The sequence below is a fragment of the Hyaena hyaena genome, unplaced genomic scaffold (assembly GCF_003009895.1).
Source record: "Hyaena hyaena isolate Hyena2069 unplaced genomic scaffold, ASM300989v1 scaffold_73, whole genome shotgun sequence".
NCBI lineage: Eukaryota > Metazoa > Chordata > Mammalia > Carnivora > Hyaenidae > Hyaena > Hyaena hyaena.
Window position 1 is genome coordinate 2,748,464 of NW_024080705.1, and position 19,236 is coordinate 2,767,699.

General features: G+C 37.2%; 1 protein-coding gene across 2 annotated transcripts in view; it reads left to right on the forward strand.

The window, feature by feature from the left end:
* DNAJC12 (DnaJ heat shock protein family (Hsp40) member C12) overlaps positions 1 to 19,236 on the forward strand; it is a 40,200-nt gene that overhangs the window by 11,573 nt on the left and 9,391 nt on the right. For both annotated transcript variants that reach the window (XM_039233301.1, XM_039233300.1), the window contains exons 3-4: positions 8,721 to 8,860; positions 18,564 to 18,768. In XM_039233301.1, the coding sequence (XP_039089232.1) occupies positions 8,721 to 8,860; positions 18,564 to 18,768 (345 nt within the window). The remainder of the gene's footprint in view (positions 1 to 8,720; positions 8,861 to 18,563; positions 18,769 to 19,236) is intronic.

Consider the following 19,236-nt stretch of genomic DNA (forward strand, 5'->3'; position numbering starts at 1 on the left):
CTGAGTCAAAATCCAGAGTCAGGTGTTCAACTAACTGAGCCGCCCAGGTGCCCCATTTTTTGTTATATGATTTTTACCCTTTTTATTAAGGCATGATCTGTTTAAGGCAATGTGAACAAACCATAAATATAAACTTGATAAATTTTTGTCTACATATTACCAGTTTAACCACTGCTCAGATGGATGTAGAATATTTCTGGCACCCCAGGATTCCCTTTTTACATCTTATTCAAAGTTAGTATCCTCTCCCATATTTGGATCTCTATTTCATTGATTAGTTTTGCCTAGTTTTGAATTTCATATAAATGGAATCATACTATATACTCTTTTGCTTTACATTATGTCTGTGATAGTTGCCCATTCTGTACACGCAGCAATAGTTCACTCTTTGTCGTTGCTAAGCCTTTAGCTACAAGCCCCTTCATGTTGTGCTTCTTGACTTCTTTGCTTCTCTCCATTTTCATTTTCTCCCCACCATTTTGCCAACAGCCCCATGTTTCAGCCACAGAGAACTACCTTGATTTCTCAATATGCCCTGTTTTCTACTCTTCAGGACTTTATGCCTGCTTCTTCCTCTGTCTGGCTCCCTCTGAGGCCTGCACACCTCTGTGCCTTGCTTTAATTGGCTAGGTCATGCTCCTATGTCAGGTTTTGGCTTAGTCATGACTTCCTCTGGGAAGTCATGTGTGCCCCAGCTACCCAGAGCATACTTTACGTCAGGCAGCAGACTGTATATCACACCATCTTCTTGTTGCCTATTTGCTTATTAGTCATACTGAAAGCTCAGTGAGGCAGGCCTCCTGCTATCTTGTTCACAGTAATATGCCCCACACCTCCTATAGCAACTACCTTGAAGGATACTTACTTTGTGCAAATCATTTATTGAATGACTGAATGAATAAATTTCATGAACATTTCTTTAGGAGATACATTAATTACATCTTTGAACTGGAGTTACTATTAAGACAGATGTCCTAACCTAAAAGTATAAAAATCTGACAAACACTTAAAAACAACTACCACCCCAGGTTATTCTTTAACTGGGCTCTTTTCCAGTAAAGCATGGCTTTGAGTTGTTTCTCTGTCCCCAGCAAATAAATTCTATTTGGGATACATGATGAATCACTGTGTAATTATTGCCATTTCTGGTTACCATAGTGATGGGAATTTTCACGTATGGGCTACCTCAAGGCTTCTTTTTCAGAGAAACACTGAGCTGTAAATATTGTTTAAAATGAAAGGTACACAGACATCAATATCTTCCCCTGTCAGGCTTGTAGTTGATAGATGATTCAATCTTTGGGTAGAAATTGTTTTCAAATCTGTTTAAGCACTCATTTACTCAATTTAGATTAATATGACTTTCTGAAAATTTAAGTGGTTCTTTATACACTTGAAGAAAGATTAAGAGTACTGATAAAAGTATTGTAAAATGTTAAACAAAAATTCACCTAGATGTTGAATTTTAATTTGACAGAAATTCAGAATACATTAGGGGATTTTGAAACATTTCATTAAGGTGAAAGCTTATAGAGTAACTGCCTATAGAAGACATTATACTTGTATATATACCTTTTTGGTTCATTAAGTGTAGTCTCAATCGTTTCCATTACTAATTATTGATTTGTTAGCATGATGGAGTAGTAGATAGGGAGCATAATCTTGTCTGTCTGGATTGCTCCTAGTTCCTACTTATGAGCCAGTAGACCTTGGGCCATCTTTTTGAGCTACAGTGTTCTAGTAGGAAAAATGGGTACACTAATAACATATTGCTTCATGCATCGGATGCAGAGACTAACATTCCTGGGCATGCAGGAATAGCTCAGTGAATGTTGGCAATTATGACTCATTGGAGTTTCTTTTTTCTTTTCTTTTCTTTAATGCAGGATACCAAGATAAAAATTTAATAAAATGAGATAATTTTCTTTTTTTGTAAGTAAACATTACATCTTTCTCCTTTTCATTTTTTTAAAATTCTAAATCGAAGGCTTTTGGGGTGCCTGGGTGGCTCAGTTCGTTGGCCATCCGACTTCGGCTGGGATCATCATCTCACAGTCTGTGAGTTCAAGCCTCGTGTCTGAGCCACATGGGACTCTGCACTGACAGTTCAGAGCCTGGAGACTGCTTCAGATCCTGAGTCTTCCTCTCTCTCTGACCCTCCCTTGCTCACACCCTGTCTCTCTCTCAAAAAGAAAATAAAAACATAAAAAAAATTAAAACGAAGGCTTTTAGGTTTTCAGAAATCCCTTCTCCTCTTCAGGTGTGGGTGATGCAGATAGGACCAGTTGTGCTGTAGAGACTGTGTCACTGAGCTCAAAAGTTCCTGGCTGGTGCTCATGCCAGTCCTGTGTGTACACGTGACAGTAATTGTTCCAGGCCAATGCTTTATTAATTTCTCTCTGACCCTGAAGAAGGGGATTTCAGACTGAATTAAAGATCTGTGAAATGATATTTTTGTTATTGATTTGTAGGCTTCAAAAACATTGGGGCATTTGAAGGAGAGTTCTTTGTCCTTGCTAACTGATATCTTCCCAAATCTCCATGCTTTCCTACTTTAAAAACTCTTTATTGCTTTTTTCTCTTTGAATAAAAATAGCATACAGTAATAAATAATGTTGAAAGTGAAAGTCCGCTCTTATCTCTCCCTGGCAGAGAAACATTATTAACAGTGGTATATTTTCCTCCACACTTTTTTCAAGGTGTGTTCAAATATCATATTTTTATTATTATTTTTCAAGTAATTTTAAGTGGCCTACATTTAAAATGTGGCTATAATAATACAAATTCTATTGGGAAATATTAATTTATAAGGACTTCTGTAGTTTCAGAGCAGACCTAGGAGTTAAATCAGAATGTCTTTCAAAGGTCCCAAGCATCATTTGCTCACATAAGCTTATAAAATGAGATCTCTCTTCCCAGAACTGGTAAATGTTTATCTTGTGTGATTAATTTGATTAGCTATATATGAAAGGACAAATATAAACCGAATCTCATTTTTATTAAGTGTGGTGGAGAGGATGGAACAAGGAAAGGTCACCTATCAGGAAAGATAAGGTCTCTTTAGCTTTCTGCTTATCAATTGTTGTCAAGGCATTGACATCAGAATAATCCCAAGCAGGCTTCTTTCATTCTGGAGACTCTGTAAAACAGGTTAACAGTAATGTGCAAAGAAACAGTGACTCATAGATAAATACATAAGTTTTTACAACCACTGCTGTGGTGGTAACTGGCAGGTGCATCTGTGGTGATAATTTCATGTGCTTTTTATTCCTGTTGGAAAAAGTGACATCTTATTTGTACAGTGGGACATTTAAATTGTCATCAGCAGCAGGAAGGATTACTCACTGGAGTGAGTTGCTATGGCAAGATGCTTTTTATTAGTTTGTTTATTTCCCTGTAATTTTCAATAACCCCATCTTTAGGGTCTTCCCTTTAATCCACCAGTTGCTCCTGCCTCTAGCAGTGATATTAAGTAGCAAATGATCTGTGAGGTACTGGGCTGTCCAGCTTTGGAGTAGGGTCTTAGAGGGGCCCTGCTGTGCCAAGAAGTATGTCTGGTTACTGGGGGAAAATATAAAGTGGTGGTGTTTGGAGGATGGGGGCTCAGGAATACCAATTCTTTACCACCTAGGGTATAGAAATATTTCAGTATTTTCAGTATCGTAAGTGTGGATCATACATTTGCTTCAACACCTGTTTGAGAGACTCTTGACTAATTCCAGTGAGGTATTTTAAGCACTATCAGGGCAATTTAAATTAGTTTTCCCACTGATACTATTAAAATATTCCTAATTCACAAAGTGTTTGAAGGATATGTGTCATTTCTTTTGGTGGTTGGAGCTCAGGGAATAGCACTATATAACATCTTTATATTCACAGTCAAAATAGGAAGCATTCATTCATTGATTCATTGAACAAATACTTTTTGAGCACCTGCTATACTGTTTTAATGCAACGGATATAGCAGAGAACAAAACAGATCAAGTCTCTGTTTTCACAGAGTTTGTATTCTGGTAGAGGAGATAGTTCATAAACAAATAAATACATAATGGCCAAGAGCAAGTAATATAAATAAAAGTAAGGTAGGTCAAGGGAGATAAAAGCGTGGGGCTAATGGACAGGCATTTTATATAGCACAGTCAGGGAAGACCACCTCTATAAGACAGCATCTGCGATGACATCTGAAGGAAGTAAGCCATATGAGTGCCTGGGGTAAAAGTATTCTTTCTGGATAGATTGTAAGTACCAAAGTCCTGTTTGGCATACTCAAGGGGCATCAGGGAAGCTCCTATGGCTGTAGCAAGGGAGATGGGGAAAGTAGAAGAAAATGAGGTAAGAGAAGGAAGAGAAGATAGGGGGCAGGCAGAGCATGTTAGACCTACTAGACATGCCATTTATGGTAAGAATTTTTAGTGTTACTCTAAGAGAAATGAAAAGTTATTAAAAGTCATTTTGAGCAGAGGAGTGATATTGTATTACTTATTTTTAAAAAGGTCTCTCTGACTGCTATGTAGAACACAGATTGAGGCAAAAGCAGGGAGATCGGTTGAGAAGCTGGTATAATACTCCAAGCAAGAGAAGATGGCAGCTTGAACAAGACCTTTGGTACTGCAAATGGCAGCAAGGGGTCAGATCTTGCATATGTTTTAAAAGTAGAACCAGTAAGATTTGCTAAGGGATTAGAAGTGAGATGTGAGAGAAAGAGAAAAGTCAAGGATGACTCCAAGTACACAGAAAACTAATGAAATATTTTCTGAATCCCAAAGAAGAACCAGTTTTCCTCTATTTTTTTAAATGCTTATTTAGAGAGAGCGAGGCCCTTGCCTCTATATTTCTATTACATGATATTGAAATGGTTTGTTTACATGTCTGATTCCTTACTAGACTCAGCTTCTGAAGGGCACATCTTGGTTCCTATTGATGAATGATGACTTTTATTATCCCTGGCGGTGGAGAAGAAAGTGGAGATTGGAGGGTAGCATCTATTGCAGGAAAACGGAAGGTGCAGGAAGAAGGTAGTCAAGTGGAGAGACCAGCTGGGGAATGTGGCAGGCTAGGGTTTGATTTTGCATCTCCGTCACTTGATGCTTTGGGACTTGGGCAAGTTACATCAACTCCTTCAGCCTTAGATTCTTTAAAATGGGAATAATAACAACAACAATAATAATAATATCCACCTCATAAGGTTGTGAAAAAGAAAGAAACTCTATACTAATTAGCAATTACTTCCCATTTTCCTCTGCCCAGCCCCTGGTAACTATGAATCTATTTACTCTCTCTACAGATTCGTCTATTCTGGATATTTTATATCAATGGAATCATACAATATGTGGGCTTTTGTGGCTGGTTTCTTTCATTTAGCATAGTGTTTTCAAGACTCATCCATTTTGTAGCATGTTTTAGTACTTCTTTTGTTTTGTGGCCAAGTGATAATTCCATTAAATGTATATACCACAGGGGCACCTGGGTGGCTCAGTGGGTTGAGTGTCTGACTCTTGATTTCAACTCAGGTCATGATCCCAGTGTCATGGGATCAAGCCCTGCATCTCTTTCTCTCTCTCTCTGTCTCTCCCTTTGCCCTTCTCCCCTACTTGCACTCTCTCTCTAAAATACAAAATATATATATATATATATTTGTTTATCCAACTACCAACTAATGGAAATTTGAGTTGTTTACACTTTATGGTTAGTATAAATAGTGTAACTATGGACATTCGTATAAAAGTTTTTGTTTGGGCATATGTTTTCATTTTTCCTGGATGTATATTTAGAGTTGTAGTTTTTGGATCATATGGAAACTCTATGTTTAACATTTTGAGGAACTAGTAAAATGTTATATTTTAAAGTTTTATTTTATTTATTTATTTTAAGAGAGAGAGTGAGAAAGAGAGCACAAATGGGGAAGGGGAAGAAAGAGAGAATTCCAAGCAGGCTCCATATTATCAGTACAGAGCCTGACATGGGACTCAAACCCACGAACCATGAGATCATAACCTGAGCCAAAATCAAGAGTCGGACGTTTAACCAACTGAGCCACCCAGGCAACCCTGGTAAACTGTTTTTCAAAACAGTATGCTGTTTTACAATCCCACCTGCAATGCATGAGGCTCCAAATTTCTCCACATCCTCACTAACACTTTGTTATTATCTATCTTTTTGTTTTAGCCATTCTAGTGATTATGAAGTGGTATCACTGTGGCTTTTATTTGTATTTTCCCAATACGAGTGTTGAACATTTCCTCGTGTGTTTATTGCTCATTTGTATATCTTCTTTGGAAAAACGTCTATTCATACTCCTTTTTTAATAGGCTATTAGTCTTTTTATTGAGTTCTAAGAATTCTTTATAAATTTTAAATATACATTCCTCATTACATCTATGATTTGCAAATATTTTCTTCCATTCCATGGCTTGTCTTTTCACTTTCTTGACGATCTCTGAAGCACAAAATTTTCAGTTTTGATGAAGTACAATTTTCTGTTTCATTTTGTTTGTTGCTTGTACTTGTGCTTTTGGTGTCATACTAAAGAGGTGTTGCCTAATTCAAGGTCACAAAGACTTACTCCTATATATTTTCTTAGAGTTTTATAGTTTTAGCTTGTACATTTAGATCTATGATCCATTTTATTGCTTCTTGGCATTTCTGATAAGATCAAGTGTAGGTCTAGGATCATTTTGAGAGATTTGTATATGGTGTGAGGTAAGGATCCAATTTAATTCTATTATATGTGGATATCCAGTTGTCTCAGCACCATTTGTTGAAAAGACAATTTTTTCCGCAATTGAATGGTCTTGCTGCTTTTGTAGAAAGCCAATTGACTGTAAATTTGAGTGTTTATTTCTGGACTTTCAATATCCCATTTATTTATGTTTAGTCTAATGCCAGTACTACACTGTTTTCATTGTAGCTGTGTAGAAAATTTTAAATTTTGTGAGTTCTTCCAAATTTGTTTTTATTTTTCAAGATTATTTTGATTATTCTGGTCCTTTGTATGTACATATGGATTTGCTAGGTTTAGCTTGTCAATTTTTGCAGAAAAAGGCAGCTGTGATTTTGATAGAGATTGCATTTAATCTATAGAGTAGTTTGGGGAGTATCACCATCTTAGCAATGTTAGGTCCTCTGATCCATGAATATTGATGTCTTTCTATTTATTTAGGTATATAATTTCTTTCAACGGTGTTTTATAGTTTTCAATATATAAATTTTGCACTTACTTTGTTAACATTTTTTCTAAGTATTTTATTCTTTTTGATGCGATTGTAAATGCATTTTATTTCAATTAAATGCCTTAATTCCTTTTTTAGATTGCTCATTGCTACTGTGTAGAAGCACAATTGATTTTTGTGTGTTGATCTTATATACTGTTCTATAGAAAGTTTTAACTTCAGGGGTATCCAGATGGCTTAGTCAGTTAAGCATCTGACTCTTGATTTCAGTTTGGGTCATGATCTCATGGTTTGTGAGTTCAACCTTACATCTCACTCTGCGCTGTCAGATGCACTGGCAAGTCTCACTGCTTGGGATTCTCTCTTTCTCCCCTTCTCTGACCCTCTCCCACTCGCACTCTCTCTCTCTCTCTCTCTCTCTTTCTCTCTCTCTCACACACACACAAAAGAGGTACTGCAATGGAAATAAACCAGTGCCATTAAGAAGAGAGAGAGGGAGGGAGAGACAGAGAGGGAGAGAGAGAGAGAGAGAGAGAGAGATTTTTTAACTTCATTGAAGAGCAGAAGAGACATTGCAAGTGTTTCCAATATGGGCATGAATGGTTTCTACTGTATGCCATTTGGTCAAATAGATCAGTGACAAAGCTACCCTTTATCAACCACCTACCATGTTATGTCTTGTGCTTAAAACCTTCCAATAGCTTCTCATTGCTCTTACAACAACAACAAAAAAAACCAGACCAGAATCCTTAGGCCTCTAAGATCCTGGATGATCGCACCCTTATCTGCTCTACAGCCCCATTCTTCATTGTTTTCTCCCAGCCCTGTGTCCTCCAGCCACATTGACATCCTCTACTTTCTCTACATCACCATGCTCTTTCCTGCCATAGAGTCTTCATTTACACTGTTCCTCTAGCCTGATCACTACCCTTCCTCAAAACTACCACTAGAAAAGGTAGTTTTCTACCCAGTAAATAAAATTGTAATTTTAAAAATGTTTATGGAGCACCTGGGTGGCTCAGTCAGTTAAGAGTCCTACTTTGGCTCAGATCATGATCTCATGGTTCGTGGGTTTGAGCCCGACGTCAGGCTCTGTGCTGACAGATGACTCAGAGCCTGGAGCCTGTTTCAGATTCTGTATCTCCCTCTCTCTCTGACCCTCCTCTGATCATGCTCTCTCTCTCTCTTTTTCTCTCAGAAATAAGTAAAACATTAAAAAAGTTTTTTTTAATGTTTATAAATGTCAGTCCTACTAAATAGTTCATGTGTTCTGTTCACACCTGTGTCATCAGCACCTGGAAGAGCATCCAGCACATCACTGGTGCTCTGTAAAAGGAGAGGCTAAATTGTGAGCCAGGCACTTTACATACAGGATCTCACTTGTCCTTATGATTCACTTCACTAGAGGAAACTAAAGCTTGGAAAGGTGAATTGGCTCAAGGTCACACAGTGAGTAAAAATCAGAGACATATTCCAGTGAGATCAGTTTGCCTGGGAGTTTAAAATAACTCCTCCAAGGAAGAAGTGCTCATCTTTTGATTTGTTTTCCAGTGGAGACTTTTCAGAAACTTCAGAAGGCAAAGGAAATTCTGACTGATACAGAGAGTCGTGCACGTTATGACCACTGGCGAAGGAGCCAGATGTCAATGCCATTCCACCAGTGGGAAGCTTTGAGCGATTCGGTGAAAACGGTAGGTTTCTCTCTAGGATGATGTGAATTTATGAAGCTCAGGCTTCCCATGGATTAGACTCACATAAGGACTTAAAAAGTCAATAAGCAATAGGAGGGAGACCAAGAAGCTGGTAGAAGCTGTATATAACTGTGTGTCCACAAAATCCTGTGAAGGGAAACTCAATGGATCAGTGCCAGAAGAGCTCATGACTACAACTCTCAGTCTCTTTGGCTGTTTGATTCAATATATACAGTACTCATTATCATTTACTGTTTTACACATTCTGATAACAGTGTGCAAGTTGCTCATATAATACTGCTGAATTTGAACCAATGTAAATTCATCTCCTTCATCATTTTAGTTCATATCAGCCTGTTCTCCTCTCAAGGTTTATAAATTCCATAAAACACAGAGTTCGATTAATTAAAGAAAACTGTAAATTATTTTAAGTTTATTCTTTTTTTTTTTTAATGTTTTATTTATTTCTAGGGGAGAGAGAGAGAGAGAGAGAGAGACAGCGTGAGCAGGGGAGGGTCAGGGAGAGAGGAAGTCACAGACTCTGAAACAGGCTCCAGGCTCTGAGCTGGCAGCCAGCACAGAGCCCGACACGGGGCTCGAACCCACGAACCGCGAGATCATGACCCAAGCGAAAGTCGGACGCTTAACCGACTAAGCCACCCAGGCGCCCCAAGTTTATTCTTGCTATAGATTCTTGGGAAAGAGTCATTGGATAGATGCAGAGAGACTTCTAAAGCCATAGTGTTATCTTTCTTCATGCTATAAAACAAAAAACTAAATATAGGGGTCCCAGGGTACCTCAGTCAGTTTGGTGTCTGAGTCTTGATTTTGGGTCAGGTCATGATCCTGGGGTCGTGGGATCCAGCCCTGCATCAGGCTCTGAGTTGAGGGTAGAGCCCGCTTAAGGTTCTCTCTCTCTTTCTCTCTCTCCTTCTGCCCCTCCCCTGCTCATATAAGTGCACACTCATTCTCTCTCTCTCAAAAAAACAAAAAAACCTAAGCATAAAAAAACATAAATATAATTACTGTGTTATATACTTATTTTATTCTTACATTGGCCTTTATATATTATAGAGAAAATATGATTTAAAATTTTTTCTACATTCTCAAGTATGATATATTATCCAGCTGTTTTAAATAGGGACACTCTTTTATGACATGAAACTTAAAATATACAAGTTACTTTATTTTATATATAGATATTTTTATTTAGATTCAAGTTAGTTAACATATAGTATAGTATTGGTTTCAGAAGTAAGAACCAAGTGATTCATCACTTACATATAACATCCAGTGCTCATCCCAACAAGTGTCTTCCTTAATGCCCATCACTCATTTAGCACATCTCCCCACTCACTTTCCTTCCAGCAACCCTCAGTGTCTTCTCTGTATTTAAGAATCTCTTATGCTTTGCCTCTTTCTCTGTTTTTATCTTATTTTTCCTTCCCTTCCCCCATGTTCATCTGTTTTGTTTATTAAATTTCACATATGGGTAAAGTCATATGATATTTGTCTTTCTCTGAGTTATTTCATTTAGCATAGTTTTCTCTAGTTCCATCCATGTTGTTGCAAATGGTAAGATTTCATTCTTTTTGACTGCCAAATAATATTCTGTGTATGTGTGTGTGTGTGTGTGTGTGTGTGTGTATACACAAATTAATTAATAGGCATGTTTTTAGGGACACTTGCTTGAATGAGTCTATAAAGGTATTCACATCTCTTAAATTACACCCCTTCAGGTTTACATTTAGATTTCCTCCTTAACAGTTTTTAAGAAGACAAGCAAGTTGTTTTTTCACTGATAAAAGACCTGTAATAGTGAGGGAGAGTCTTTGACACAATGGGGAGAACAATGCAAAACTCTCAAAGTGCATATAGTTGAAAACTACGCTGCATAAAATGTAAGCCATTTTCTTCATTTCATATTGGAATAAGTTATATATTCATGTGATTTGTTTTAAGCGGGTTAGTTAATTATGAAGGATTAACATTATGATTATTTAATATATACACAAAATAACTAGATTCTTTAAAAAAATAGTAACTACTTCACATACTCAAAAATGAGATTTTTTCTTTTCCATTGTGTATATCCAAAATTCCTTCTTGACGCTGACTAAATAAACACAGTTCTACCATCTTCACATAACCATATTTCCATTCTCCTGAGTGTGACAGATTGTAAATGCAACTGAGTTAGTGACCCTTGCTTTGTTATCGATTATGATTTATAATTTGTTTTTTTGTTTTTTGATGATCTACTGAACTCTGTCACTTAATTTTAATCACTAATATCAAATTAGCTGTGGATTTTTCAAAAACTCTTCTCTAAATTTCTCCTCTAATTTATATTGCCTATGCCTTTCCTTTAAATGCTAATTTTCTGTCTCCAAAGGTCATTTCTGCCTTGAATTTAGGTTAACTATGGACTGTTTGAGGTCTTACAACATAATATAATATTTTATTATTTTTTAAAATTTTAAAATATTTGTTTATTTTGAGAGACAGAGTATATGTGTACGTATGGTAGAGAGACAAGGAGGGAGAGAATCGTAAGCAGGATCCACACTGTCTACACAGAACCTGATGTAGGACTTGATTCCACGACTGTGAGATCATGACTTGAGCCAAAATCAAGAGTCAGATGCTTAACTGACTGAGACATCCAAAGGCCCCACAATAATAATATTTTAGATATTACTGGCTGCATCATTTGTCCTGTTAGCAAAATTGAAACAGTATGCTGGGCCAGCATTTAGCTTGAGATTTTTTTATTAATGGAACAAAAATAATAAGATACATATTTTTCTGCTTTAAGTCAACAGCAATATTTTTTCATGTACATTGTTCTTTGGGCTAAACCTTGTTGTTTTGACTTGCTTTTGTTTCTCTTCCTCAGTGAATCCTCTATATCAAGTTTCATGGGTTTTATAACTCATTTAATAGACTTTCTATTTCCTCTCATTCTTTTCTGTTCTAATCCTTACAGTCTTTACTGCATGTGAAAGCCCCATCTGTCTATAGCATTTTAGTTATTGCTTTCTACGTTTATGCATTTCATTTGCTCATCCTTTCATATGCACCACATAGAAGAATTAATAAAATTATCATGCTAATAGTTCACCTTCTAAATAGAGCAGTGTCTCTCCTTTTGCAGATAAACATCACCATTGGGGGTATTTGGGTTAGGTATGTTACATATGCCATCAGACAATAAACTGATTATAACTAAGGACTTAAATTTTAGGTGACATTTTCTAAAACACATCTGCATGTTTGCTGGCCTATACATTTACAGATTGTTAAATCTCATAAAACCCCTACTTTTACATCACCAACTCTGTGTTTCTGCTTTTTATTTAAACGATATAATCCCTCTGGAAGGGAAATAATTGGTAGGAGTAATATTAGTCTCAATACCTTCAAGGGAGGACAATCCTAATGCACTCTGGCAGTATCACATACAGATTCATATCATGGAATCTCCTTTAGGAAAATTCTTCAAATGAGCCCTAACTTCAGAGGCGACACATTTCTATGATTCAAGACTGATAAAACTGTAACTGGTATCCGCCCCCCCCCACCAAAGACCTAGTCCCTGTCACCTTATAAGCTATTTATTTCATTTTTCCTTTTTAAGAGTTTCTCCTGATAGTTTAATTTGTAAAATATTTATAGAATTTATTCAGGTCAATAAATATATTGGAAATTTAAGTTTAGATATGTGATGTTGGTTTTATTATTTTATTATTTTTTTAAGTTTATTTTTGAGAGAGACAGAGACAGTGTAAGTGGGGGAGGAGTGGAGAGAAAGGGAGAGGGAGAATCCCAGGCAGGCTCTGCAGAGCCTGATGTTGGGCTTGAACCCACAAACTGTGATATCATGACCTGAGCCAAATCCAAGAGTCAGATGCTTAACCTACTGAGCCACCCAGGCACCAGAGGTGATATTGGTTTTAAATAAAGGGGTATGGAGAGAGGTCTTCAGTTTCCCCAGCCTTTGGGTCTTGGGGTAATCTGAAAACAGAGATCTTTCTAGCTCAAAAGATCTTAGGGAAATTCACTGCTTTCATGCTAAATGGTTTTACCCCAAGGAATCCAGAGTATGAATGGATCTCCCTCTATTTCTGAAATATATGTCATGTCAGAATGGCTTTCGAGTGGCTGTGGGAAAATAGTTTCAGTAAAGCTACAATCAAAATAAAGTGTTGAGAAAAATTCTTATAAACTATTGTAACTGTCATGTTGTATCCATTGTTATATACGTCATAAAGAGGTAATAGAAACACATTTTTGGTGAATTGATTGTTTGACAAATTGATTACTTCTGGAAGGGCTTTTTGGGACTGCCAGTTACCCTTGCTTGGGTCTATTTGTCTACTGACTATTTCTGGGTTCCTGGGCTCAGCAGAGTGTCCTTGGGGTGAGTCCAGTTGGCTGCAGACTACTAGGGAAGCTTCCTACTATGCCTGGATAGCTACACTGTCCTCCATCAGATGGGAAACAGTGTGCAATTCAATACCTTCTGGACCTGTTCAGAAGGCAGTCTGTCCTAATTGAATGTTATCCAGAAGCAGGTCAGAGATCACCCAGGCAAGTAAAAAATTCACTCATGTTGACCCAGAATAAAAACAACTAGTTAAATTTGAATAGTTATTCAGCTGACTCACATGACTCCATTGATTTTTTTTTTCTATTTATCTTAATGTTTACTGGCTTGGGGGCACAGTTTTTTTTATTGCTAACCAAAGTCCAGAATTTTAAAAAATGGCTTCTGGGCAGGGGAACTCATTAAGGAAAGCTGGTAAACAAATTAATTGAGAAGGCAGAATAAACAACATACCAATTTCATGGACTGTAGGACAGTGGCCTTTGTACCCAGGCTTGGTGTCTGTTTAACATTAGTTCACTCCATACACACAATGATATTCTTCTGATGCATTCATTATTTTACTGTACAGATTCTTCTCTTCCTAGTCACCCTCTTAGTCTCTATCAGCTGCTTTCATTTGATATTTTTATTGATGATCTTTCTATTGAACTGAGTCACTCCACACTAGTTTGCTTGATGTTAAATATTGTTCTGCCCAACTAATACCTTAGAGGAGCTGAAAAATGCCCTTTGTGAACACAGATATGAGTGGCCTAATTGTGTCCCAGCAAACCAGGCTCCTTAGCATTGCTTTTACATTAGTCCTTTGATTGACATACAAAACATGAGAAGTGCCTGTATTTAAGTAGATACCCTTGTGTATTTCTTTAATTGGGATTAGCAGATACAAGGGTCTGATGATAAAATATTTTATTCTGATTTGCTTATAAAAGGGATGGATGAGTGAGTAAAACTAGTAGGCCAATGTATCTTTTATTTTTAAGTTTTATTTATTTATTTTGAGAGAGAGAGACAACGAGAAGTGGAAAGGCAGAGAAAGAGAGAGAGAAAGAATGCCAACCAGGCTTCATGTTTAGAATGGAGCCTGAGGTGGGGTTTGATCTCACGAACCATGAGATCATGACCTGAGCTGAAATTAGGAGTCAAGATGTATAACACACTGAGCCACCCGGGTGCCCCTCAGAATATCTTTGACAGCTAATAAAGCATTTATTGTAGGTGAGTCATTAATCCTTATCATCATCTAAGGAAAATAGTAGGTACTTTTATTCCAAGAAAGAAGTACAAAAGCACAGAATAAATATACTGTACAGGATGCCTAACGGACCTGTGATATTACAGATCACATTTTCAGCTCTCTGGGCCCTGAGTTCTTGAATTTCTTACTCTTTACTTTTCACTGATCTCCACAATATCCTTTCCCTCCACAGAGGAAGCCATTGGCCAGCTTCTTCTACTCTGTGCACATTCAGAAAAAGGAAGGAACTAAACCAAATAACAACAGACCTAAACCAACCAAACCAAAAGTAGATTATTTTTTATACCAGCTGAGGCCCCTGCTTTTTAAAAAAATTAACATTTAAAAAATATCTTTAATCTCTGCACCCAGGATGGGGCTCAAACTCATAACCCTGAGATCAAGGGACACATGCTCTACCTTCTGAGCCAGCCAAGCACTCCATCTTTCTCTTTCTTTTATTTTTAAAGTAAACACTAGGCTCCATGCAGAGCTTGCACCCACCACCCCAAGATCGAGAGTCACTTTTTCCACTGACTGAGCCAACCAGGTGCCCCCAAATTAACATTTTTATTTTAAAATAAAACCTACAGAAAAATTCATAATACCTGCATTTACAATTTAGCAAATGATTGGTATACACTTTAACCACCACCCCCCTGCCCCAAGCACACATTTACTAGCATTCTGGATGCGAGTAAATCATTGATAATCATAACTGCATGTAATTTTTAAAATCTAATTTTCTCTAATTGTACATATATGTAATCTAGTCATAGAAAATTGAGTAAACACCAAAAAATAAAAATAAAAAAATAAAAGGAAAAATAATTTTATAATCTTGCCATGAAAAGATAACTCCATTAGCATTTTGGTACATTTCCCTTCACTGGTTTCCCCCTTTCATTTGCTAGTGTGAGAGCTGATTGTACCAAATGTTGGTAGTAATTGCTTTATGGGGCAGTTCTTGATTCTTGGGGTGAGTAGGTTGATTATATATGAGGAAGGGGATTCAGGAGGATGCTCCCTTGCAGTTGGGGAGAGATATGTTGAAGGTGGAAAGAAGTGACTTCTCTGGGTTTGAATGTATTTCTGGTTTTAGGTTATATGCAAATTTATGCTGCCCTCCAGTCTGTCTATATATCTATATCTAGAACTATATTTTATGTATATGCATTTGAATATGTATATATTTGTGTATCTATATTTGGATATATACTTCTTAAAAATTTTTTTAATGTTTTTAATTATTTTTTTGTGAGAGAGAGAGACAGCGTGAGCAGGGGACAGCCAGAGAGAGAGGGAGATACAGAATCTGAAGCAGGCTCCAGGCTCTGAGCTGGCTGTCAACACAGAGCCCGATGTGGGGCTTGAACCCATGAACTGTGAAATCATGACCTGAGCTGAAGTTGGACACTTAACTGACTGAGCCACCCAGGTGTCCCGTATACTTACCTTTTAGTATAGTTGAGATCATGTTATTAATGACCACTAATGACAATTTTGGCCTATTTTTTTTTAATTTTTTTTTTTTATGTTTTATTTATTTCTAGGAGAGAGAGACAGACACAGACTCTGAAACAGGCTCCAGGCTCTGAGCTGGCAGTCAGCACAGAGCCCGACGCGGGGCTCGAACCCACCAACCGCGAGATCATGACCTAAGCGAAAGTCGGATGCTTAACCGACTAAGCCACCCAGGCGCCCCCAATTTTGACCTATTATTCATTAACACCATGCCATCAATACTCCCAATTTTCTTAAAAAGGTGTGATGAGCAGATTTATCTAAAAGATTCCAAGAAGGAGGGCACCTGGCTAGCTCAATCTGTAGAGCATGTGACTCTTGATCTCAGAGCTGTGAGTTCAAGCCCAATGTTAGGCATAGAGTTTCTTTAAAAATTAAAAAATAAATAAATAAAAAGGTCCCAAGAAGGCATTTTACCCCTTTGCACACTCTCCTCTTGTTGAGGTGCTTCTCCTGGCTCCTGCCTGTGAGGCCAATGTTAGTGCTCCTGAGAAAGGAGATAAGAAATTGTGGTATCTCCACACTCTTTTAAGAAGCTGTTGCTCTGATATACCCTGGTCCCTGCTTAGCAGCATTTTCTTGGGTGAACCAAGCTGGGCACATCCACATGCAATACTCAGTGCCTCTTTCCTATGTTGCTTTGTTTAAACTGTTAAATAAAATGGTGCCCACAGATAAAAGTTGGCAAACCCAGTATTTTAAGATAGTTCAGATGGGTGCCTGGGTGGCTCAGTTGATTGTCAGACTTGGGCTCAGGTCATGATCTCACAGTTCATGAGTTTGAGCCCCACACTGGGCAATCTGATGTCAGCACAGAGCCTGCTTCAGGTCCTCTGTCCCCCTCTCTCTGCCTCTCCCCTGCTTGTGCGTGCATGTGTGCTCTCTTTCTCTTTCAAAAATAAATAAACATTGCAAAAAAAAAAAAAAAAGGATGGTTCAGACTTTCAGAAGTGTGCTGAAGATGAAAAGTAAGCCGCCCCTTGAATCATGTGCACATGTGCAGCATGGCAGAGGCCCCTTCTGTGGTGCCTGGCATGGTTCTCATAGGCCTTGAACTTCAGGAAAGTTTGTTTCGTTTGGTTTCTGTGTTTTGCTTTTCTTTCTTTCTTCCATTTTTTTTGGGGTCATACAGGAAAACAATACCCTGGATATCAAGAATCAAGAAAAAACTTTATTCTGGGTTTTAAACTTGCTTAAAAATGTGGCTTATGGGTTTTCCTTGGGTTTTTGAGTAAAACAAGTAGTAGGTAACTGCTCAGGAGTGCATCAGGAATAGGGTCCCATGATATCAAGAAGAGGCTTCAAGAAACAGTTACGGTTGTTATTTTGGTTAATGCCAGGGTTAGTTATTCTACTTGAAGTATTCTTGACACAGCAAACTCTCAATTTCTCTTCCTCACATTGAATTCATTTATTCATCCTTCCAATCATCCATCCATCTTAGCATTTTAAATGTTTTAATAGGAAATATATGTAGAGGACACAGTGTTTTAAAAGATACTACAATAGAGTGAATGGGGACAATTCTGTTTCTTACCTTTGTTTTATTTATTTATTTGGTTTTAAAATTTGTTTTGAGAATGAGAGAAGCACAAGCAGTGAAAGGGCAGAGAGAGAGGGAGAGAATCCCAAGCAGGCTCCATACTGTCAGCATGGAACCCGACATGGGACTCAAACTCATGAGCCATGAGATCATGAGCTGAGCTGAAACCAAGAGTTGGATGCTTAACTGATTGAGGAGAACCAGTGCCCCTATTTTAACAATTTTAAAGTGTACATCATTAAGTACATTCACAATGTTGTTCATCCATCATCACAATCTAGTTCCAGAACTTTTACATCATCCAAAAAAGAAACTTTGTTAGCAAACATTTCCTATTCCCCTTCTCCCAGCTCCTGGTAAGTATTAATTGGCTTTCTATCTATGGATTTATCTATTCTGGATATTTCTTAAAAGTAGAATCATACAATATATGGCTTTTTGTGGTTTGCTTTTTTTACTTAGTATAATGTTTTCAAGGTTTATCCACCCTGTAGTACTTTATTCCTTTTTCATGACTAAATACTATTCCATTGAATGGCTATAACACATTTTTGTCTATCCACTCATGAACTGATGGATATTTGGGTTGTTTCTATCTTTTTCCTGTTTTGAATAGTGCTGCTATAAACGTTAGTGTATAAGCTTTTCTTTGAACACCTCTTTTCAATTCTTTTGAGTATATGCCTAGGAATGGAATTGCTGAGTCATATGATAATTCCATGTTTAACTTTCTGAAGAAACATCTCATATTTTGAATCTTTCTGATACAGGGCCCTTTGCTGTTTACCATGGTTTGGATATCTCCTTATATATTAATTTTCTAAATTAGTGAGGATTAATTAATTAATACCTGGGTTAATTGATTAATATCTGGTTAATAGTCAAATCTAACACTGTTAATAAGCACCATAATAGTAGGTCAGGTTTTTACCATATATTGAACTTTAAATATAGAATACTATATAATATTGATTTTATATTATGTGTTTGCTTTTAACTAATGTAGTCAATGCACTGGGCTGTCAGAGGTAAAAAAGATCTGATGCTGGAAGAATCTGACCAGATTCATACCAACAAGATTGAAAATGAGGAACAGAATGAGGAAAGAGAAATAAAGAAAGAGGAGTTGGATTCAACCACAGAGAAAATAGAGCAAAAAGAATCCGAGTCCTTGGAGAAGTCATTCTCCCCACAAAATCCAGATTCTCCAAGTAAGTCAAATCATGTAGCTTTGCAGAACGAAGGTCTGAAATTAAAGGGCTTGGTTTGTACTGTATTTATTCTCAATCTTTTCCAACTAAACAGTAGTGTCAGATTTAAGGATTGCTTTATCACCTTAAAAGTTAGTTACTTAGCATTGACACAAAAACTGGAAGGCACATTCCTCAATACATTCCTTTCAAGGGAAAATATGAGGCATTTCTGGGAGTGACTGAAATAACACTGCCATTTATTGAGTATAGTATTGAGTGTAGTAAACTCTCATAGTAAATGTACAGGAATGTTCTTTACATACATTACTTTACATGTATTATCTTGTTTAATATTAATTTTCAGATAAGAAAACTGAAGTCTGGCCATGTGTAGCAACATGGATGGACCTAGAGGGTGTTCTGCCGAGCAAAATAAGTCAGGCAGAGAAGGACAAATATCATATGTTTGCACGTATAGGAGGATTA